This window comes from Hesperophylax consimilis, chromosome 24 (genome assembly GCF_061612785.1).
Source record: "Hesperophylax consimilis isolate HC1 chromosome 24, BYU_Hcon_1.0, whole genome shotgun sequence".
NCBI classification, from domain to species: Eukaryota; Metazoa; Arthropoda; class Insecta; order Trichoptera; family Limnephilidae; genus Hesperophylax; species Hesperophylax consimilis.
This window is the reverse complement of record NC_142859.1, coordinates 8,111,719-8,135,585: the sequence shown is the minus strand read 5'-3', so window position 1 is coordinate 8,135,585 and position 23,867 is coordinate 8,111,719. Positions and strand designations below refer to the sequence as shown.

The 23,867-nt window shown below is 33.2% G+C and overlaps 1 protein-coding gene across 1 annotated transcript in view; it reads right to left on the bottom strand.

Moving 5' to 3' along the window:
- Nucleotides 1-23,867, bottom strand: part of Lrt (Leucine-rich tendon-specific protein) — a 311,734-nt gene that overhangs the window by 26,279 nt on the left and 261,588 nt on the right. The window contains exons 4-5 of the mRNA XM_089646371.1: nucleotides 11,904-12,022; nucleotides 9,711-10,002 (exon numbers count right to left, since the gene is read on the bottom strand). Coding sequence (XP_089502497.1) covers nucleotides 9,711-10,002; nucleotides 11,904-12,022 — 411 coding nt within the window. The remainder of the gene's footprint in view (nucleotides 1-9,710; nucleotides 10,003-11,903; nucleotides 12,023-23,867) is intronic.

Sequence of the window (23,867 nt, the reverse complement as noted above, 5' to 3'; positions counted from 1 at the left end):
AGACTAAAAAATTACCCCAATGGTGATGCAATAGTCACACTGGCTACGGACAATCTTGACGATATAAAGAGAACACAGAACGCGGGTTCTGAACCAGGCAAAAACAAACGCATTTGTAAAAACCTTATATTAATCACACATTGTAAAAAATTGTGTATTTTTTAACGTTATTAGTTTCGGAAAATTGTTTCGTCATAAGTTAAGAAGATGGTTGTTTTTAGTTTCCCCAGCTTACTAGGGTGCCAAGTTGCCCCTGGCCACTTCCGTGACCCGAAATGCGACCTTTAATTTATACCAAAAGTTTGCCCTCTCTACTCTTCATAATCTGGAAAATGAGCTGTGGGGAAAACCTCCCGAAAGTCTGCACTAAGTGTGTAGTTTCACTCTATTCAATTAAAGTATTATATCCTCTGGACCATAAGCTTAAAATAATAAAATTATCAAATTTATTTATTTTTACTTACGTGAAAACGATCCAGTTATAAAACTTCAGTTAATATACACAATAGGTACAAAATGACAAATTTTACAAAGAGAGACAAGAGACGCAAAGAGAGACACAGATGAGACTTAATATAATTAGTTCAACAATTGTTACATATTTTTGTGCAACAGCAGGATATTTTTTCTGAATTATCGACAAAAATGTCTACATCAGCACACTCTATTTAAGTATATAGTCGACGAAGTTTGGGTCAGAATGCTTAAAAAGGAATAATGTCGCAAATGTCGTAGACGAGTGGTTTTATTGAAAACTGTAATCAATATTCGACAATTATTTGGGTAGCTGTGATAAACGTTCGAATTGGAAAGAATTCTGACTTACCCTTGGCCTTTTCGATCAATTTTATGGACTTGAGGGACAATACGTGCTATCATTGTAACCCACTATTTAAAATCGAACATAAAAATATAATATTATGTGCAAACGTAACAGAGAAAATCAAATGGCAAGAAATTGACGTTGTACCTTTTTAAAATTATTTTTAATGGTTTATTTAGAACATTAAACAGAGAGGTAAAAAAAAATACTCTCTTCTCTCTCTTCTCTCTTCTCTCTTCTCTCTTCTCTCTTCTCTCTTCTCTCTTCTCTCTTCTCTCTTCTCTCTTCTCTCTTCTCTCTTCTCTCTTCTCTCTTCTCTCTTCTCTCTTCTCTCTTCTCTCTTCTCTCTTCTCTCTTCTCTCTTCTCTCTTCTCTCTTCTCTCTTCTCTCTTCTCTCTTCTCTCTTCTCTCTTCTCTCTTCTCTCTTCTCTCTTCTCTCTTCTCTCTTCTCTCTTCTCTCTTCTCTCTTCTCTCTCTCTCTCTCTCTCTCTCCTCTATCTCCTCTATCTTCTCTCCTCTCTCCTCTCTCCTCTCTCCTCTCTCCTCTCTCCTCTCTCCTCTCTCCTCTCTCCTCTCTCCTCTCTCCTCTCTCCTCTCTCCTCTCTCCTCTCTCCTCTCTCCTCTCTCCTCTCTCCTCTCTCCTCTCTCCTCTCTCCTCTCTCCTCTCTCCTCTCTCCTCTCTCCTCTCTCCTCTCTCCTCTCTCCTCTCTCCTCTCTCCTCTTTCCTCTCTCCTCTCTCCTCTCTCCTCTATCTCCTCTATCTCCTCTAATTCCTCTATCTCCTCTATCTCCTCTATCTCCTCTATCTTCTCTCTTCTCTCTTCTCTCTCTCTTACTCTACGTACTGTCAATAACTATCAAATATGTCGTTATTTTTCATATTGTGTTATCGAAAACCATACTAACAGGTATACCAATGCATTGTAAAAACATGAAGGTCATTGAATTTTTTACTTTCAGTTCAATATTTCAGAAGTTATTCGAAAAGAAGAAAGGATAACTTTTCTCTGTGTTGAACTAATTAACTAAAAATATCTGTTCTATTGAACTAATTGCCTTGAGAAATGAGGTCAATTCTCCATTTCTCAACCGTCTCAATCCAACAGCTATATCTGAAAGGTGTTAATGGATGAATCCCTAAAACATGACTTTGGGTGAAATACGGATATTAACAATTTATTGGTGAAAGCCGATCTCTATTCTTGTTTCCCGGTATATTGTTTTTCCCTGGAGAGTAGTCTGTCTACTAAATGGCATTGATATATGTTTCAGAATCCCGGCGTAAACAAGAGATTATCTTTCCTTTGTTTGTGCACGTCAACACAATAGTGCTACTGGCCGGCACTTCAGTTTTATTATGTGTACCTTAAGACTTAGAACAAAAGGTAACATTGATACTTTCGCCCTATTTGTATGTGTTGCACCAACTTTTCAGTATACAACTTTTTTGCCTTATTTTTTGTCTTAACAATATTATTAAAATGTCCAACTAATCTATACGCCACTCTCCGTAGTTGGTAGGCAGAGAGGATAGTATGCAATTTTTATCTTGACTCTTTTGTCTTCATTTTTAACTTGACTTCAGTAACATTCAATCACCGTCTCGCATGGACATTTCTATTATAACGACTATTGAAATGATCCGACCAAGTATATATACTTTTTTAAATATTCCAGAGTTACAAAAAACCTTACAAATTTGAAAAACTCCTTCTGTTATTAATTTTTTCACGACTATTTACTCTAGTCGATTCACTTGATCGTGCCTTGTTTTTCTGGGTGGCGTCTCAAGTTCAATTTAAATTGTTCAAATTACTTTAATTCTGTCTGGAAAACTTAATAGGTTTTATTGCAATCACTACAGGAATTTATTAGACTTTAGCAAAAGTGATAAAAATGGTTTTTTATAGGAACACTGTAAGAGAAAAGTTTGATTTTCATAGATAAAAACAGACCTACTTATATATTTTTAAAGATCTACTTATTCAAAACCCGTCAATAATGTATAATCCTATTTCATTATCTTTTTTATTTACGAAATGTTTGTAAATTTTCGTACATTTATAAGTACCATTGGGTTTAAATCCACTTCAAAACTTTGGCGTAATTGCAAATTTTAATTTTAATTAATAAATTGGGGATTAAATAAAAATTTCGATCTAAAAATGTGTATTAAAATGGATTTTTTAACAGTTTTTTTCCGCATAACGGGGAATGAATGCTGATCCAGTAATACGAAAAAGTCTTGAAGTGGATAAGTGAATAGCCTTTAGTTCAATAAGTCTGGAACTTTCTATTGCTTGGATTAATCAGGAATGTAAATTGTTGTTCTTTTTTACTGGCTAGCCGGAATTCAAAACCAACTGTTCTGAGTTCAGTTAAGTCTGGGAAGGTTTCGTTTATTTGTTTCGTCCTTTACACAGCTGTAAATTGTGTATTTGAAGGTTTATTTAATTTTACAATACGTTGATCTTAGAAATCCTAAGCAGAGATATATAATTATTTGCCCTATTTATTAATATATTTGTAAAAAACAAACATCCATATAATACAAATATTGAATATACATATGAAGTTAATTAAAGCTAATCTAATAAAGTTTCGTTAATTGAAGTTGCTTATATTATGGTTTTACTGTCTCTTAAAACCAATTTAAAGTAAAAGGGAGAAGAGATGGAATATAGGAAAAGAATAGGATATGCTTCCGATACATTTCATACTCACGTATTAATTTACGATCGTACGTGTTACTTCTGTTCTATATTTCTGAATGAATTATTATTGCTATGAATGTCTATATGGTGAAATGTTGTGTTATATTGCGCAAACTTACGGGCGATTGCGGATTTTTTTCAATGAAATGGTTTTGCATGTCGGCAAATAAAATAAGTCGGTTTGTTACGTTGATATTGACGGTATATGCATTTTTATTATGTTTTGGGGAGTCGAGGCAACTGTTCAGAATGTTAAATAACAAGATCAAAAATCAAACGTGAAAAAAAAATACGAAGGAGGTTGAAGTTTTAATTTGATAGATTAAGTTTAATTTGAAAAGCAAAACTTTGTTATTTTTTATTATGATAAAAAAATGTTTATAAGACAAGGTTTTTATGCTTATCACAAAGGAAAATAAAGTAAAACTCAAAGGATGATAAGTTGGTTGTTTACAGGAGGAAAAATTTTATAAGGAGTAATTGTTGATTGAAGTACTAGTACATATTTTTTTTCTTATAAGTTTTAGCAAAGCTATCTGTAACATTTGTATCCATGTATACATTATTTTTTATTATTTCACATACATACAAAACAGCGGATATATTTTATTGTTTGTAATGCTTTGTCTGCTAATTCACTTTTTAAGATGTCTTCAAAAACTAGTATTTACCTTATTTTTTGTGTTATTTTAAAACTTTTACATAATAATAATAATAATAATACTTGGATGACTTGTATAGCGCCGTTTTTGTGCAAAAACACCTCAAGGGCGCTGTTACATGATTTAATTTCTTGTATTGCATCTCTACAGTAACTCTTTTAAAATAACTTAAATTTATATTTAATATTGTATCTTCACTTAAACCATAGAAATAAGATAAAAATACTTATAATACCCACACTCAGGGGATTTTTTTAATTGTGTACATTTATTTCAATATTTTGTTATACATTTTTCAATATTTTATGTAACCATGTATGTATAAAAAAAAATTCAATAAAAAAAATAAAAAAAATATGAATTATTTGGCAAGTTGGAAACAAGCCGACGTGGTTAAGTGGTTCAGATCGTCTGACCGGACATCAGAAGGCGCGGGTTCAATTCTCGTCTGTGGCATTTATTTTTACTCGGGAGATATTTTCAATTTGTATTGATATTGCAGGCAACTAATCATTTTTGTTTAAAATAATTTATTAGCAAAACTTTAGTTTGTTAGATCGGTGTGCAGTGTTCTGAGTGGAGGCGGATATATGCGATGCAAAGAAAATTCCAGCCTTGATTAACTGTGTTGATTGCGTGATAATTTTTTAGGATCTGCATTTTGAAACCTTCTTAGTTTGACATGTCAATACATAATTTGTAACTTCTCTGAATCACAAATGGCCTGGCTTGCAATTTTTGGACATATTCTGAGGCTGAGGGAAGGTGTAGAAGTATAAGCTCAAAAATCTTAATAATTGCAAAAATGCATATCTCGTCACGAAGAATGCGAATATGTTATCTAAAACATTCGTCTCTGGATTTTGTTTCTTTAATTATGTTTTATTTTACCCTATTTCAATTGCCCGTAGTCTCCACTGGAACCAGGGTGTCTTAGGGTAACAAGACAGTGAAATGATGTTGGGAAGTAAGTAAATGATTATTCAAATTTGATAACTAAGCCTTCAGCTAAAGCGATTTTAAGCAACCTACCAAACAATTCCGAATTATGGTCTCTCTCAAAGCGAAATCTATGACGTTGTATTTTGCATTCTCAAGTGCCTACATACCAGGAGCGCGTCTGATTTTTAAATGTCACGTGATCAAGTCAGTGCCACCGAACAAAAACATTTTGCAAATGGCGGCGTTTGTTGTTATTGTCGTCATTGTTACTGCATATTTGTGTGTTGTTTTACCATAAGCATATTAGATAAACTTATACTATTTAATATAGTTAAATTAGAATCCACCCTTGTTAACCCTTCTCTCCCAAACGCTGTATATATTTCCCATAATTTTATGAATAATTCACCAGTGTGAAGATGGCTATAAAAAGTTGAAACCAGTAACGTTTAAAAAGAAAATACGTGAAAAAGTTTGAAATTGTTTCAGTTTATCGTGAATGTCAGAATCAAAAATAGAAATATTGAAATTTAGTTTATATAAAGTATTGATTTTGTACTTTGTTGATGGCACGCTGTAATCTATATCTGGGTATCGGTTTTCCAATAGAGGCCGCTTGCAATCGCCGTCGAAGGTACATACATTGGTGGACATTCTTATTCTTGAATCTCGTCGAAGGTAAAGTCATTCCACTCGAATGACGAGTAGGTCGAACCACTCGTTGTTCGACTGGAATGACTTCGTCGAGAATCGAGGCCCAGTACTCTATTCGGCCTTGTCGCATTCCGAAACCTTGTTCAATTAACAAGTATAAAAAAAACCGTGTAATGTAGTACAATAGTTACAAATATGGCAGATAACTTTATCTGTAAAATTTTCACTAAAGCGTACATATAAAATAATTAACTACACACTTCATCCCCATTTTTTTGGCTTGTCAAACCACAGCCAACATTTCTGTTTTCGTAATCCTCGTTGATTTATAAGGCTTATTCCCTACAACCCTCTGAGTTCCCTCAGCAAGGTTTGCCAAGGCTTCAGACTATCTCCATTATACAGTTTTTTCTTAAATAGCTATTAAAATTCTGGCATTATACCATCTGTAATAAATTACAGCTTCTAATTACCTACGGCTTCCAACTTATCACAGTTCTTTTTTTATCCTAAATCAGGGCTGGAAATTTTGTGTTTTTTGCATATTATTGTGTTTCTACTCAACTGGTTCACATTTCATCTCTCCGTTTCAAGATGGTGGTCGTTTTAATGATTCAGTAAAGAATATTTTTTTGAAATTGTCGTGTTTATTTGAACTGATATCTACCTATATGCCTGATGAAAGAATTTGAACAAAAACTTAATTGAGCTGGTGACATTTATTTGGAAAATTAATCTTGAAATTAAAAAAAAATACTATTGGTTTATAATAAAGTCGGAAATCAATTAAATACCTTCTCACAAACCTTTTCATAGGAAATTTTTGTTTTGATTTATTAAAGGAGAAAAAATTAGAAACGTATTTTTTGTACGGGAAGTCTACACTGTTAATAGAATGAATAGTTCCTTTCTACCTACTTACAAACTTTCCTCTTTCCCATCTCCTTACCCTCTCCACTACCTTCAGTTACACTACATACCTCAATTGGGGATTCCATAGATCCACTGGCTCCAGACGGTTGAGAATAGATGGAACTTTTGTAAGGTATTCAAATTAAAAATTAAATTAAATTTAAAGAAAAATTGTTTATGGATATTCAAGTGAAAGGTAAAATGTTAATAATTAACGGTAAAGGATCATAATAATTTAATGCTCTTTTTCAAACCAAGAATTTAGCCTTTCCCTGCACCAGATAATATCTTTCTCCTCGGCCCTTTATTTTCCTGTTAATTCTCATTTAAGATGTAGAAATTTAAGAGTTCATGCTATCTCCCCTTCTTCCCTAAACAAAATAAGGGAAAGAAAAGACACGATAACTCAATTAGGGAGCCCGGGTGAATGCTTAAGTGATTTTTAAATCATTCATTTTTATTCATAAACCTTCCAGGAATCTTAAAGAAACAAAATAAACAAATAAAATTTATCTGTCCGGTTTCTTAACCCAACAGGATATTACGTATTCACTGAGATAAGATTGACATTATTCGCGGTGGAATTAATGGGGGCAAATTTTCGTTAACTGTTGGTTTATGGCACTGAAGTAATAAAATGATAGAAGTGTTTTGTGGACACATCCGTATGCTAGAAGTGAGCTCAATGTATACTTATTTCTTCAATTTAATTGTCCGTTCTAGTCGAAAGGTCGTAATGCAAATTGGCGAAAACCTTTTCACATTACACTTTTAGATTGTTCGCTCAGTGGTTTGTTTATTTCAGATATCAAAGTTTGTTAGTAAAGAAAACGTGACAACTAAACGAATTGGTTTACTGGTTTAACTCATTGGCCTTGAGGAAAAGAACGATTCATTTTTTTTTACATTCTCTTATCTTTCCTGGTCCGGTCAGTGACCAATCGCTTTTACAAGGCCCCTACAGGCGCCCTTATCCTGTTCTAATTCAATCTATTATAGGTCATTTCAGGTCCTAGTACAGCACCTGCATCTGATTTTTCTTGTTTAATTAGCTTAGATAAGTATCGTTAAGATGAATTTCTTTGCTCTCAACTTGTCGCCAATATCATTTGCTAAAGTTGACTTACTGGTATCCTGACTCAGGATTCAGGATTCTTGAGAATATGTCCAATCTACCGTATTTGCGAGAAAGTGGCCGGGGTTCGATTCCAAAAACCTATCGCATCTTTAAAACTTCTCACTTGATCCTTTTTTAAGACTAACTAGCTGAAGTCCCCATCATTACCGAGGAGGTTTATTTAATCTGCCATAGAAAATACATATTTTTGTATTTAACAAAGAACAAATTTAATATTAAGTTCTGCAAGAGTTTTAGTTTTATTTTATTATTGTGACAGCTGTATCGGTGTTCAAGGCCATTTTCAAACTGTTTTGTTAGTTAATGTTATACAATAAAAGACAATTTGACAGATAATAATAAAATAATAAAAAACTTAAATACTTGCAGAACTCAACAATTAGTTATTAAATTTAATTTACATTAAACAAAAAAAATTAAGTTCTATGAATTAAACGCAAAACAAAAAAACATAAATTAATGTTCTTCTTATTATGAATGTTACGTGTGCAAAATTTCATCAAAAATTATGAAAATTCGAATAAAAATAAGAATAGAGGTGGGAATAGGGTGTAGTAGTGTGTGGTGCTTTTTTGAAAGTCATTTTACTCCTATATTGAAGGTCAAGTGTGCAAGATTTCATCTCTGAATAAAACTGTAGATTAATAAAAAAGCATGAACATGCCGCCACAGATGATTTTCTTTCTACCTTTGTATACATAGATAGATTTATTAACATTTTCTTTTATTTCGGCAGCTTTAATCCTCTAATATAAAAACTTGTTTAATATCCAGATTTGTAAGGACAAAAGGATGATTTTCACGCTGAAAGATTCATTCTATGTAATAATATTGTTTCAAAATTCATCGTGATATTACATATTCCTTTATGCCGTATAAAATATATAATTTACTTTAATTACCACTCAATTCATAATAATGTAAAAACTCAGCTAGTCATTTAACTAAAATAAATAAAAATCAAAATATAATCTATGAAATCACAACAAATGACAACCAGCGCATTATGATTTTGTAACATATGAACTATCCTCTTTAAACGTCAATTATCTGCCCCTTTCCACTGTTGATCAAATCGTGAATATCTTACAAGCATAACAAGATGACCGTTATTCTTGAACACTTTTTACAAATTGATGAAAAAAAACTTAAACGGGCTGAGAATCAGAAGCATACGGAGACAATTATTTTTTATTCAAAATCACGATGGCGGTGATCGACGTTTTTATGGTCATCAATATTGTAATGAAGTATTATTGTAAGTACTTTTCAAGTTCCTGGTTAACCCATTATTTTCCTTCTGAATACCATCCACACAGAATCCCCAAAGATGACTAGGCTATAAGCAAAATAATTTCCCTCGGGGCATGCTGTATGGAATTAGTTTAAAAATATATCATGAAAGAACTCGGCAAAAAAGGGAAATACATAATATTAGTTATGAGCATTATGAAATAGTGTTTGTTACTAGGTAGATTAAATTATAGGTAAATCCTTGAAAATCATTTCTTCGAAATCAATTTACCGAAATTAATTTTTCAAAGGACATATTTTTCCAATGGCAGTTCTTTGAAATACACATTGATGTCCCCATACTTCGTAGAATGCTGAGCGCATGGCATGTAACTGCTAGTCTCGAACTCTCGCTAGTTTTTTTTTATTTTATTAAGTACAATACCTCGGTTTTGTGAATAAATTATTTATGAAAATCTAACGTAGTACATTACTTTTGCTTTACGCGGAAACTCTCAATACTTTAATCATATTAAATATACAGAATTACATTAATTAATTGACTTACCATTTTTGCACAGAAAAAAAATGAACAAAATTCAAAGAAAACTTTAGATACCAATGTTTCTTACCTGCCAAAGCTCCTCTTTTAATACTTGTATAACTATTTTCCCCCAGCTGCAACAAGTGTAGGCATTTAAGCCCCGGCAGACTGCTGGGCCCAAGGGGTCCTGTCAGCTTATTGGCGCTGAGGTCCAGTTCGCTGAGGGATGTTAGGTCCTTGATGGCTGCAAGGGCGCTAGCCTCAAGTCTGTTTCCCCTGAGACGGAGGGTCGAGAGAAGCCTTAATGGGCGGAAGCATCCTGGGACGAGGGTGGTGAGCTGGTTCTCGCTAAGTTCGAGAAATGTGAGGTTTGATAGACCCTGGAAAAAAAAGACAATCATTTTACGAAAGTGCAACTAATATTTTGTGTAGACCCTCTGTCTCGGGTTCTTGGGCGAGGTTTATCAAAGAGTTTTTTTTGCTGCAAATGAGTCTGCCCACCAACTGAATGGCGAGCAGGATTGAAGGAGGCAGGTTGAGGGAGACCCTTTCACCTCTCCAGCCGAACTCTTTAAACCCATCGCCTTGCACTACAGTGAGAGGGGTGGATACATACCGTCTGTCACTCCTGAACACACTTTTTATCCTCACAGATTACACCAATATATTATAATTAAACATAATATTTCGGTCTGGATAAAAACAAAAGGTAGTTATTGTATATTCTATTTAAATACATAATATTATTGTAGCAATAATAATAATGGGGGAATCAGTTAGTAGAGGAATGAATCTAAGACTGCTCGATGAAGTTGTTCGCTTAATATTTTTTTTTTGAAAAATTACGTAGTATTATATTTGTAGGATTTGTGAAGCAGAAATTAAATATAAAAATATTCTCGCCTCGGATCATTCAAAATATGATAATTACCTTTCAAATGTTAGTAAAATTGATAAAATAACATTAATCTAATGAGATTATAAAAAATACACATTATATTCATACTAGTCGAACAACAAATGTAGAACCGCTTATGTAAAGGCTAGCCATTTAAATAATGTGTGTAGGAATGAACATGCTTTATGAACGCCTTAGTAACGAATCTTCAGTATTAATTCAAATAAGCATTATATGTGAAATTAGATACGACATTTAAACAAAACAAATACACATTTCAAATAAAGAATATCTGTTAATTAATAAAATTAATTATTATCAATTAATTATTAATAATAATTAATTTTAGGTAATTATTCGGAATCGCTGGACAAGGAATATATATGAGATATTTTTAAATAAAACCTTCTGATTTACCTTAATTACTATGAAAGAAATCTGACTGCATTTGAGATATTTTTAATTTTAGCATTTTAATTTTTAATTACGTAAATCGAAAATTCACTTTTGTTGTATGGGATGGGATGGGACCTATAACCTAATAATAATCCAAACTAACCTATAATAATCGAACCTAACCTACAATAATCCAACCTAACCTAACCTAACCTATAACAATCCAACCTAACCTATATCCTTATAATAATCCAACCTAACCTATAATAATCGACCTTACCTATAATAATCCAACCTAACCTAATCTATAGATAATATCCAATCTAACCTAACCTAACCAAAATCCTAATAATAAACCAACCTAACCTATAATAATCCAACCTAACCTATAATAACCTCACCTTTTTTAATTTTTCTATTTTATAAAACATACCTAAATATCTTTATTTTGTTTTTCGTGTTAGGCTAAAATAGTACCTAGTATTTGCATATGGTAAAAAATCTAGCCACTCGTATCAGGAATACCAACAAAAGAAAATGTTATCAACAGAAACCATTCCAGCTGTCATCCCATACAACGAAAGTGAATTTTCGATTTACGTAATTAAAAATTAAAATGCTAAAATTAAAAATATCCCAAATGCAGTCAGATTCCTTTTATAGTAATTAAGGTAAATCAGAAGGTTTTATTAAAAAATATTTCGTATAATCCGTGTCCAGCGATTCCGAATATTTACCTTATTTTGGTACCTTTTTATCGTTTTTACTACCTTTATGATAAATGCTTCCAATTTTGAAAATTATTTATTGAACTTGAATAATTTTTCACATTTTATCAGTTTATCACTTCAGTGGGCTACTAATATTCATTAAAGAATAAATACTATCTATAATATTTCATATCCTTTGAATAGTAAGATCAATATTTCACATCGTTTGAATAATAATTCACACTAAATTAATGTGCTGACATCTCTTAGTACTTACCTCAAAGGAGTTGAGATCTATGGATTTAAGCTTGTTGTAGGAGAGATCCAAGCGATCTAGTCCAGTTAACATGGCCAATGCCTCGGTCGGTACTGTGATCAACTGGTTGTTCGGAAGACCTGAAAAAAACGAAATATTTTTAATAATAATGATATTCTAGTCACAGCTGTAGAAAACTCTTTCAAATTTTAACTTTAAGACAACTTTTATAACGATAGCTTATTTTAAAATAATTTAAGTCTACAGGCAAACACACGCGATGATTTTTTTTCATTTTCTAGATTTTTATTTTTCATTATCATTTAAATTAACTGAATTTAAAGTTAATGTTCTTCGTACAAATAGAACGGCGTCATATGCACCTCACAATTTTTACCTCACATAGGTGTTTTAAATGTTACCTGGCTATTAAAAACTTAAATACCTTGTATTTTCTCGGTAGGGAAAAAATTGTTTCCTAAAAAACACTACTAAAGATAGATGTTTTTACATCATCGGGCCATGTATTACATACATTTATGTTTGTGTTATGTTGGGAATAGGAAGGAGTCAGCTTTGGCCTATTCTTAGGAATTACTCCGCATTCGCCTGTTGTATTAAGAGAAACCATAGAAAACCTTAATCACGAGGAAGCGGCCGTTTGTCAACACGAAACAGAGACGGCCTTCAGTAACATTAGTATATGATGTCCTGCATTATGATGTGTTTGTGTGTGTATAACTGCTTTTATGTTGATATATACCTATGGAAGAGTAAGGAATAAACATACTTACATATGGCAGATTACATGGAAAATTACATGGCAGATTACGAACGCAGATTTTGGTTGAGCTAAATCTGAAATCGAAACCGCGGCCAAAACTCGTTTATTGGCCGAAACCAAAACAGAAACTTCGGTCGGTCCCTATTTCAAATAAAACTTGTTTGACTACGGATGAGTAAGTTAGGTAATAGAAATAATTTTTTAACTAATTGATTGAAAGCACGTTAATTTTCTAAAATAAAAGTTTTAATTCTATACATTTTCTGCCTATAGAAACATATAATGTGGTACCAAACGATTTACTTATTTTAAATATTGCTTCTAATAAAACCCCCTCTAATATTCACGCTACCCTTAAGACTTATAATAGAAAGGTTATCAAATTATTCCAATATATCATAAGCATCTATTTATATTTTCAAATCACCAAAGTCTCCTAAAATCAATACTAAAACATTCCAAATAAAAATATCCTAGCAATAAAAAACAGCCTGCAACTGACAGAACTACAGAACGGTATCATTAAGGCGTAGTCCGCGTTGTGGAAAAATCCTTTTTTTCCGTTCGTATCTTTGTCCTTCCGCTTTCAATGAGGCTCTATTGATCTGAAGGCTTCTCTCGCTAAATGACGCTTGTACAAACCCCTTAGCAATTTCCAGAGCAGCCTTATTTGAAGCCAACGGACTACGGACTCCAATCACAATTATCGTCGATGTCTTTTGAGTTGTCAATCTGTTTTTTTTTGTAAGTTTACTTTGGGGAGTTGATTTCTTGTTCCGTGAAGCCGATTTTCTTTGTTGCCTCAACAAATTTTGATTGATGAAGTTATACGATGTATCGAATAATGCCATCTTGTCTGGGTTTATTGAATACGCATATTTTGTGGTTTTATTTCTGAGATTTTTTTTTCATTTATCAAATAGATACAAAATAACAGCCTCTAATAAATTTATTTAGGAATAAACCATAATATTCTTGAAATGATTTATTTTTTGTTTTCATTCCTTAACTTCAGGTATTAACATATTGCAATTACAATTACAATTGTAAGAAAAATGTATTACTCAAAATGAAATTAATTAAATCACACATTCTTTTTCCCCTCACCCATTCCCTCCAGTCTCGCGACATACCCACCCCTAACTGGGATGCTATAGTCCCAGTGCCACCAAGCAGTTGAGAGACACTGGTACGGTATTCATATTTTCAGTTTTTTTTTTTAATTCCATTGCTTTTGGTGCTAATCCTACTGTTAGATCGTTTTATTTTTAAAACATGTGAACATACAACATACGATGGTGTGCTTAAGTATATCAATGATATTTCTAAGTCATCCTCACTAGGGGTCCTGTGCTTAGGCGGAATAAAATGATTTAATTACTTTTAATAAGGTGCATTTTTTGTTTCGTTTTTAGTGCTTTTATGTGGTTTTTTTAGTAAGATTCTTTCATGTGACTCACATTTCTGACTCTTTAAGCCAGATTTTTTTCTTGATTCATTATACTTTTCTATTCCTTTAAACTTGGAATGTTTTTTATGTCATTTTTATTCGATCCTTTTAGATGGATACGCTGTCTATCAGAGGATTTCTAATTTTTTATTAGTTTCAATAGAATATTTTTGGCATATATTTGTTGTACATTTGATACGTCGATTCTTCTGAAAATTTCAATCGAAGGTGTTCTAATGGGTAATTTCAGTATGGTCTTTATTATTGTATTTTTTAATTGTATTCAGGTTATGTAGCAGATCTTCATCCTATAATTTTATGTTCGATTCAAAGATGACAAACTTAATTCTACACTATGCATAAATTATTTGCTCATCATTATTCGTTTGCAAATGAGCTTCAACAATAAAATTTTTCCATAATCTATATAAATAAAAATTCATGATTCTTCGTTTGTCTTGTACGCGTTTTTATTCTATTTATCCAATTTTGCTGAAAATTTCAAAGTCTATTCTTATTAGTGCCAGGAGTGTTTAGAGAGTGGTTTAAATGGTAAAATAAGTTGGGAACGCTCGAAAAATACTTGACGTATTAGCTCTGCACTGGAAAGAGATATCGAGTCGAAATTATGTCGTTTTTTTTAACAATAATAATATGGACTAGCAGTTAAAAACCGGCTCCGCGGTTTTTTTTCTGCTAGGCCCTGCGGGCGGCTCTTGCTTGGGCTTCGCCCATTTTAAGTGATATTAACAACAGTTACATTTAATAGATAGATATTAGAACATTCACGGAGAGAGGGCGAGTATATATATTGTTAAAACACGGAACAGGAAGGAGTTAATTAATAATAACATTCTAAATTTACGCATAATAAGAATGACAGTTGTTTGAATAAATGAAATTTTACGTATTTGTGATGGATTATTTCAAATGAAACACTATTATTGACTACATGTCTACAACTGATATTAACTGTTATCGTACCTAATATAATTAGCTCATAGGAGACTTGCAGTGCTTAAATATGTGTTACAACCGTCAATGTCTATAAGTTGAATCAATATCGTTTAGTTTGTCACAATTAAAGATAGTTTTAACAAAGTTGACTTAAATAATAGATTATTACATATTGAGTAATTGTACCCGTGTTTATGAATAAAAGGAGGGTAATTGTGCGATGACATTAGCAGTCGGTTTAATTAAAAGGTGTTAATTTTACTCCAACTGGTGGTAATTCTTTACCTACAACTGTTACTGTATCTAATAAAGTTTAAAGCTAGATTATATATACACCTTTATCAGGAGAGTAAAAATCTATATATAAAGGTAGATTATTACAATATAGCGCCCCTGAGGTGATATCTCACAAAAGCGGCGCTATGCAAATTGTCCAATAAATAAATAAATATAATGTTTACATTTTATTGTGTATACACCGAAGTCAAAAATTAAATATAGATTGCAATTGGGAAAGAAGAAGTGGAAGGAGGGGGGAGGAGTAAGAGTAGGCTGGGTGTATAATAATTAGGAATTACAATATCGTTAGACGGGAAAGACCAGTTGAGTGGGAAAATATTTAAAAGAGAGTTTATAAAAAAATTCTTGTTAATTATATCTGCTTTTATATTAATATGTTTCCTCATTTCTAAAATTTCAAAATTATTTATAGTGAAGTATTTTAAGACCTGAAAAAAACAAATAGCATATAACCATAAAACAATATATTCATAAGACAAATAGCATTTAATAACGGTTATTCTAATAAATTGATAGTTGAAATACTAAATAAAAAAATTAAACACATTCTCTTCAAACGGTCTTTCTGAAGATAGAAATAAACAATGGCGTAGAATTCTGTTTGTGGATAACGATACTTCTAAAATTATATATATATAAACAATCCTGGTACCATTCAACTGGCGGTTTACACTAATAACAATGAAGAAATATATTCTTAATAATAATGATAGCAAAATTCAAACAAAAAAAACAGGAGTTTAAAAACTCAATTGAGATGATTGTAATTTCTTTTACAAAGGTAGAACCAATAGAAACTTTGAAGTCAGAACTAAAGAATATCGCAGGGCTATAAATGGAAATAGTGAATCTGAGTTTGCAAATAATCTTTTAAATAATGATCACACTTTCGATAAAAATTCAGGTCTTAAAATACTTCACTCAGGATATAAAGCATCGCAAATAAATAATTTTGCAATTTTAGAAATTAGAAAACATGCCAATATAAAATCAGATATAATTAATAAGAAAAAAAAATATAAAAAATAATGATAAATGCCATTACAAAGTGATAAGCGTAAGTAGTCAAGTATTGTTAGCTGCATATTTAAATATTCGCGCCAGGCATTTGGTTCGTTTTTAAACCGCCAGAGGTGCGCTCTGTCGGCCATCTTGAAGAAACGCGTGAATTTTTATAAACGTCAAACATAATCACGTAACTGTGGAGAATTTTCATTGTAATGTAATTAATCCAATGGATTATGAACTTTCTAAAACATATTTTCTTCGATATTATCCAAAAATTATATGAGCAGAAACGATGCTTATGAAGAAATCTCGTATTATTATGAGGCGATCCTATTTTAGTATGGAATTGTGTCTTAATATTCAAGTTACCCGAAACAGACAATTTAAATTTGACCAATCAGAGGGCCTACACCGTCCAGACGCTGGGACAATAATACTATCAGATTTCGTGATATTAGATAGAAGACATTTATAAATCCCCGAGCAACGCCGCAATATGTCAGCTAGTATTATATGTATTGACGTTTTCCAATAGGTAATGATCAAATTTAATTTTCTAGATGAAGATCATTATTTATTTCTATCGTCTGCCGGGTTTCAGGTGCTGAAATCCCATTAATTTGAGGGCAATTAACGCCCTCCCCCTTTGAATGGAAGCTTAATGAATTCCCAGCCCTTCCCGCTCGCCCTACCCGCCCCCGCTCCCGCCCCCGCCCTTGGCCTGTCACGGTGTATCTCGCACTAAGATTTATCACCAGACAACAAAAGGAGCCGTTGAGTGAAGCCTTAAAAAATGTGCTCCGTCCGTTGATGGAATGTGGGCCTCAATAAAAGTTGATTTTTCAAATGATTTAGAATTTGAACTATCTTCTTTAATATATTTTTTGACTCCTTTACACCGATTTTTGTAAAAATAAATAAAAACGTAAGCAGAGCACTTAGTTTAGGAATATAAATCGGGTGAAAATATAGATTTACATACAATAATAGATAATTAATTATTGAAGACAAAATTAGCGATTTCTAAACGAAAATCTGAAACAGAAAAATCAGAAAAGGATACGGTCACATCTAGGACTCAAACCCAGGACTTTTGTCTTGCCGGGACATACTACCAACATTGTCTTCATTTTTTCACCGCACATTTTTACTGGCAATTAACCACTAGAGCGATTTTTGAATAAACAGTGAAATCTGAATGTGAATTCACCGTCTTTAAACCGCAGTAAGCAGTTTCATATGTTTTCATATTTATTTTTTTAGGAATGGTATTAATTAAATACTATGGTTAATGTGTGTATATGACACCAATCGCTCGAGTGGGAGAGTATAAGTCAAAAAAATGAAATTTTTCATTTTCAGTTTTTCCAATCTCTTGGACAATATGTTCACTATACACATCAAAAAAGGTTTTTGATACTCAATCACCCAATAGAAGTACTCACAGTTTATAATATGTACATACCTATATTTTCTGATTTGTTTTACAAGCTCGCAAATATGTGTTTTCCATTTAAAATTTTAATCTTTATATAGTATATATACCAAGGCATATTTAATTTTAGAAAATTGGACATATCATATAGAAAACACTTGTTTGTAATAATTGATCAGTATTTAAGGAGAGCAGATTTTTATCGATCAAGTTTTCCAATAAATGTATTAATATCATTTTCCTACCTTATTAACAATGTTTTTGTCTCGTTTTATGATCGACGAAAATAATTATAAATACTCTTGTAGTATGAAAACCTAAAACCAATACCATTAATTTAACGTAATTATGAAAGAACTTTTCTTAAATTTGACATTTTACTTACGTATTATATTTTCAATGTCTTATTTTTCTCTTGAACTAGAAATGTTGTTATTATTCCATAAATTGTTAAAATATGTCAATAGTATTGTGTATTCCCCATAGAGATAGGTCAGTCGGCCTCAGTGGTCAAGGGTTAAGGCTCTCGACTAGCAAACAGAAGGTCAAGTAAATTTTATTTTATTTATTTTACAATTTATTCGTTTAAAATAATGTATAGTATACTTGCGGCATGTTCCAGAGTGGAAGACGCTTTCAGCATCGCCCTGGTGTAAGACCACCATTCTTCAGAATTGAAACGTTGCTTGAATGGCTTTAGCCGTGTTTGGTGATCAGATATGAATAGCCGATTACTCCCCCACCTTCCTCTTTCCCATCTGCTTCCCTTTTATTATCTCTCCACTACCTTTATCCTCACAACATATTCCAACTGGGTATGCCATAGTCATAGAGCAGTTGGGACTCACATATATAAAAAAGATATCAATTAATTAAAAAAATATTTCTAAATAAATTTATTAAAGTAAGCCTGTGAAAAACTTTCGAACAAACTAAAATCGCCAATTGGTAGACTCTTTCATTATCACGTGTCAAACTACGTCTATTTAATATTGTGCTGCAGAGGAAAGGGATTTTTTTTTCTCGTGCAACGATAAGTCTCCGCCTGTTGGCTGGTGTCATCATTCATCCAGGGATATTATGAAGCCGAAAAATTGGTTGGCTTTGTAGTAAAAATTAGAAAAGCGATCAATATCTCGACAACTACGCATTATAAATACTTCGATGGCCTTGCGGACAAAGGATTAAGGAAAATGATGTGTCATTTTACAGTTCAATCTCAATAAATGAAGATATAATATATCATTTATATACACGACATCATGAAATTTTCATGTACAAAACTGGCCCTGAAATTGATAATTGAAATTCTCTCAGAATATCTCTTGTAAGTTAGTGATCTAGTTTCAACAGTGCAAATTGGAACGTCGCACAGTGGGAAAAAACTGATTCTAGGAAATAATATGAAATTGGAATTCGATATTATTTAATAAAATAAAATACTTTTTTGTTTTAAAACCACGATATTTATTAATTTAAGAACCGACCGGTTTCGCTTTACTTAAGCATCATCAGGGTACAAATTAATACTAAACAAGAAGTACATAATGTGTGTATATATATAACAAAATATAGAGGGAGACAACATGATACAAATATAAGCAACACAAAGACGGTCATAAAATACATTAACATAAGTGCACAAGTAATGGAAAAACCGCTAGATAATTATGTAGACTAATGGGTTATATCAATAAATCGGGAGAAACAAAACATCAACTGGCATGGTGGTAAGGAGGTAAGGAGAACTGGGATTTTTTTATGGGTTTATTGGAAACAGACCTAATATTGGACTACTTGATATGTCTAATTGATTATTAAGTATCCGACTTTTGGTTTTTACGGCTTTTTTAATTTCTAGTGCCTCTAAGTTGTTTAGTCTGTTACCATGCCCGTTTTTATGTAAGATGTTAGCACCGGTGCTATGACAGAATGTATGATCTTTATCGATCAAATGATTTGCGAATTCGGAAAACCCGTTATTATTGAGGCAACGAAGATGCTCCTTTATCCTAATATTAACATTACGTGATGTCTTACCGATATAGAAAGCCGAACAATTATTGCAATTTAATTTATAAATCCCCGAATGACTTAATTTATCGTCCTTATCTTTAGAATTAATTAGAAATTTACCTATATTGTTATTAGTATAAAAGGCCGGTTTGACTTCAGAAGGAAGGTTTTTTACACTTAAGGTAGAAAAGTGATTAATAAATAAAATTCGCCGCCATTGATAATTAATATTATTATCATTGATTTGAGGACAAGGACTAGCAAAGAGGAAGCGATTAATGGCTATTTGTTTTAGCTTTTTATTTAAGATTAAATCTATAAAATTTGATTCATAGCCATTATTTACTGCTATGTTTTTAATTAGTTTTAGTTCATTATCAAAATTACTATCGGACATTGGAATTGTGACTAAACGATGGACCATTGAATGGAATGCGGAGTGCTTATGTGAAATAGGGTGATTGGAGGTGCTGTGTATGACAACGTCAGTATAGGAGGGTTTACGAAAAATGTTAAAATTAATTCTGTTATTAACGATCGATAAGGTAAGGTCTAAAAAATTTAAAGTTGAATTTATGCCTATTTCTAATGTGAATTTAATCTTATTATGAAAAGAGTTTATAAGATGCTTTGTTTCTCCCGATTTATTGATATAACCCATTAGTCTACATAATTATCTAGCGGTTTTTCCATTACTTGTGCACTTATGTTAATGTATTTTATGACCGTCTTTGTGTTGCTTATATTTGTATCATGTTGTCTCCCTCTATATTTTGTTATATATATACACACATTATGTACTTCTTGTTTAGTATTAATTTGTACCCTGATGATGCTTAAGTAAAGCGAAACCGGTCGGTTCTTAAATTAATAAATATCGTGGTTTTAAAACAAAAAAGTATTTTATTTTATTAAATATGTCAAACCACAAAGTGATTGCTTTCTACAACGATATTATTTAATTAATTTGGATCTCATACACTTTAGTTTTGGCCAGGAAAAATTATGTCCGCTACTAACCACTATTAATTTTGCACAACATTTTTTTATGGCCGAATATTGTACATATTGTCCACTTTTCACATAATTACGGGTAAAGTTTTGCAAAACTGCTGTATACTGGATACTACTAGATATTTATTTCCACACTTTCAATAATTTTAACAATCAAAAGCCTAAAAATCCGACGTATTTAAGACAAAAATATTCCGGAATACTTAAGAACAAACATATTTTAGGGTAGGTTTTAAAATTATTAAAACGTACCTTCAACATGAAGATTTTTTTGTTTATCACTTAGTGCTGATGCTTTAAACAAGATGTAAAAATCGCGATTGAGAGCGTTATCAAACCTGATAATATCTACTTACTTATAGTTGACGGGCTCTCAATAATTAACCAGTGCACTAATTAATTGCTTTTCTGTGAATAGAATGTTGCTAGTTACAGATATTGGATAACTAACAGTATGAATTCGGTGTATTTTAACATAATGCACTTAATAAGTCCTAGAGCCAGTGTTTCTCCCACTGTGCGTCGCTTGAACTTTTTGTTATCCGAATTTCGTTACCAGATCTGAGTAACCAAACATGTGTCAAACTTTTTCTTTCTCTTCGCCTGCAATATTGAAATATTTTACTACACTATCAACTTAACTTTAATAACGTAGCCAAAAAACTCGTTACCAACACTTTGCTGAATTGAAATTTAGTATTGTGAATAAATGGTGCTTGCTGCTTGTTTAATGATGAAGATCTAAGTCAGTAGGGGATTGAATGCAAAATACCTGGCTAGGAACGAGAAATATTTGTCCGTTGGCATCTAACCGATATTAATGTTTTATCATTGAGGATAATATTAACAACTCGCAAGGGAAAAATGTGAAACTGAAAAATCAGAATAAGATTCAAGATTTTCACGGCCAAAAGTACTTTTGTTATTTGTTTTTGAGGTGTTATGCCGTGTTGCGCTAACTCCTTCTTTAGCCAACTTTTTGGACAACGATACATTGTCCATCATCCGTAGATCCATTGTCAGTAGATCCGAAGATGTGATCTACCGGATCTGCCCTGATGATGGACACTGCAACGCTGTCCGAAACGTCGGCTAAAGAAGGAGTTAGCGCAACACGGCATAACACCCCAAAAACAAACAACAAAAATGCTTTTGGCCGTGAAAACTTACCTGAGTATTCCAGCAATTTCTTTGAATTACAAGAAAATGAAAATGCTTACATTGTCAGGCAGAAGGATTTTAACTCAATTGGTATTTCTACATAAAATTCTAAATAACGCATTTGATAGCTTAGTATTGCTAAGTTTTCGGATTCCTCTACGTAATGTTAGTGCGCAAATTCTGGGACTAACTACCACATGTATTCCTCTCTGCAAGTAATGTGGGGAAATAATTATACCGAGTCAATGGACATTAGCAATTTATCACTAAATAATACAAAATATTGTCACTGAGTCATTCAGTTGTGTATAATAATTATGTACCGTGTATAGTTACTATTCATACTGTGTTGACTCGACCTCCTAATTGTCCTAACTCGCTTGAATGAGGTTTTTATACCTCCTTCTCTCCAGCGTTCAGTTTCGCTTTTGCAAAACGATATCGTGCTGGGCCTAGCTAACTCTGAATATTCCCCGCCCCTGTGGTATCGCACACAGTAAAATAAGGCCTACGCTTTGGGGTTGATCTACAATAAATCCCTTAACTTCACGTTGTGTGATTTGTTAATTCGAAGCCCCCCCGCTATGGGGTGGTAGGTATTTAATGTCTCCTTTCTGTGGTAACTCCCGGTTCTTTTTAGCCAAAGCGTGGGGAAAACGTCCATCGACCCTCAGCGAGTTCTACAAGGAACGAGTACGTGTCTCACCTAACTTTCGAATACTGGACCCTATTACTAATCGACCTAACAGCTTATATCATATCTTTACAATTTCCTTGTATCCCCGCCCTTACCTAATGTCCCCGTGTTTATAAATTCTAGATTGTGACATAGAACCGTACCCCCCCCCCCCTCTTGTGTACGGGCTATTAAACCCTTCGTTGAATAGTGTGTTGTTTCCGCATAAGTACTGGGACTCTCTCGTCGACCTCTGTAACGATGTACTGAAACTAGATAAATGGATTTAGCTGTGGTTAGTAAACTTTGGGTGTTGCGGATGGAAGTGGAAACGAGAGAAAAGGAGATGGGAACGGATTAAATGACGAGAAAAAAAGGTTTTTTTTTGCAAACTGGGTCGGCACCTCACTGCCCCAAATGAAATGGTCGCTATTCTTCCAAATGCAAAACCCCAAGAACCAATACGTGTCTGGCTTTCCCCGAGGTCTGGTCTAACTTCTTCTTATAGTCGCCTTGACACCTCCGGACCGCTCACGTCAGAGGGAGAGATAATGCACCTGTTGGAATATCCCAAATCACCCCGCCCCGCTTCCTCCAACGGACTACTTTACTGACTGTAAAAGGGGAATTTTTTATTGCGTCCCTTGTCATGATGCTAAACGCGTGCATGTTTCAAATAGGTTTGTTCTGGTGAGGCTTTCAACGTCCACTAGCCGCCAGGCCTACTATCCACCTCACGAAGGTTGCTGCAAAGGATCTCGAGGGTTTTCCAGTCGAGTTGCATCAACCTCCGGGTAAACCCCGCTTTAGTATGTGTTCGTCCTCCGATTTTTGAACCCTCGTTCATCACGCCGACGTCCCCTCCACGCGATTTTGAAAGACTTGGAGCCCGTTCAATTAAACGCCTTCGCAGCGAACCAAGGCCCAAACATTCCAACTTGACATTAATTTTCATACTGCCTCTCGTGTCCTCTCATCCGACCCAGTCCCGCGAAAAGGGATGACCTCCCGAACTCTTCGTGATTCTCCATACAACGTTGACGCCCCGAAATCGCGTGATGAGGAAAGTAGAAAATCTTCTGAGCCGAGGAAGTTGTGTGCTTTCCCAAGACAGCTTACGGACAACATACTCCAACGGTGAGTTCTAAGCCGAGGCCAAAGGTATTTAGGAATTTGTTAGTGAA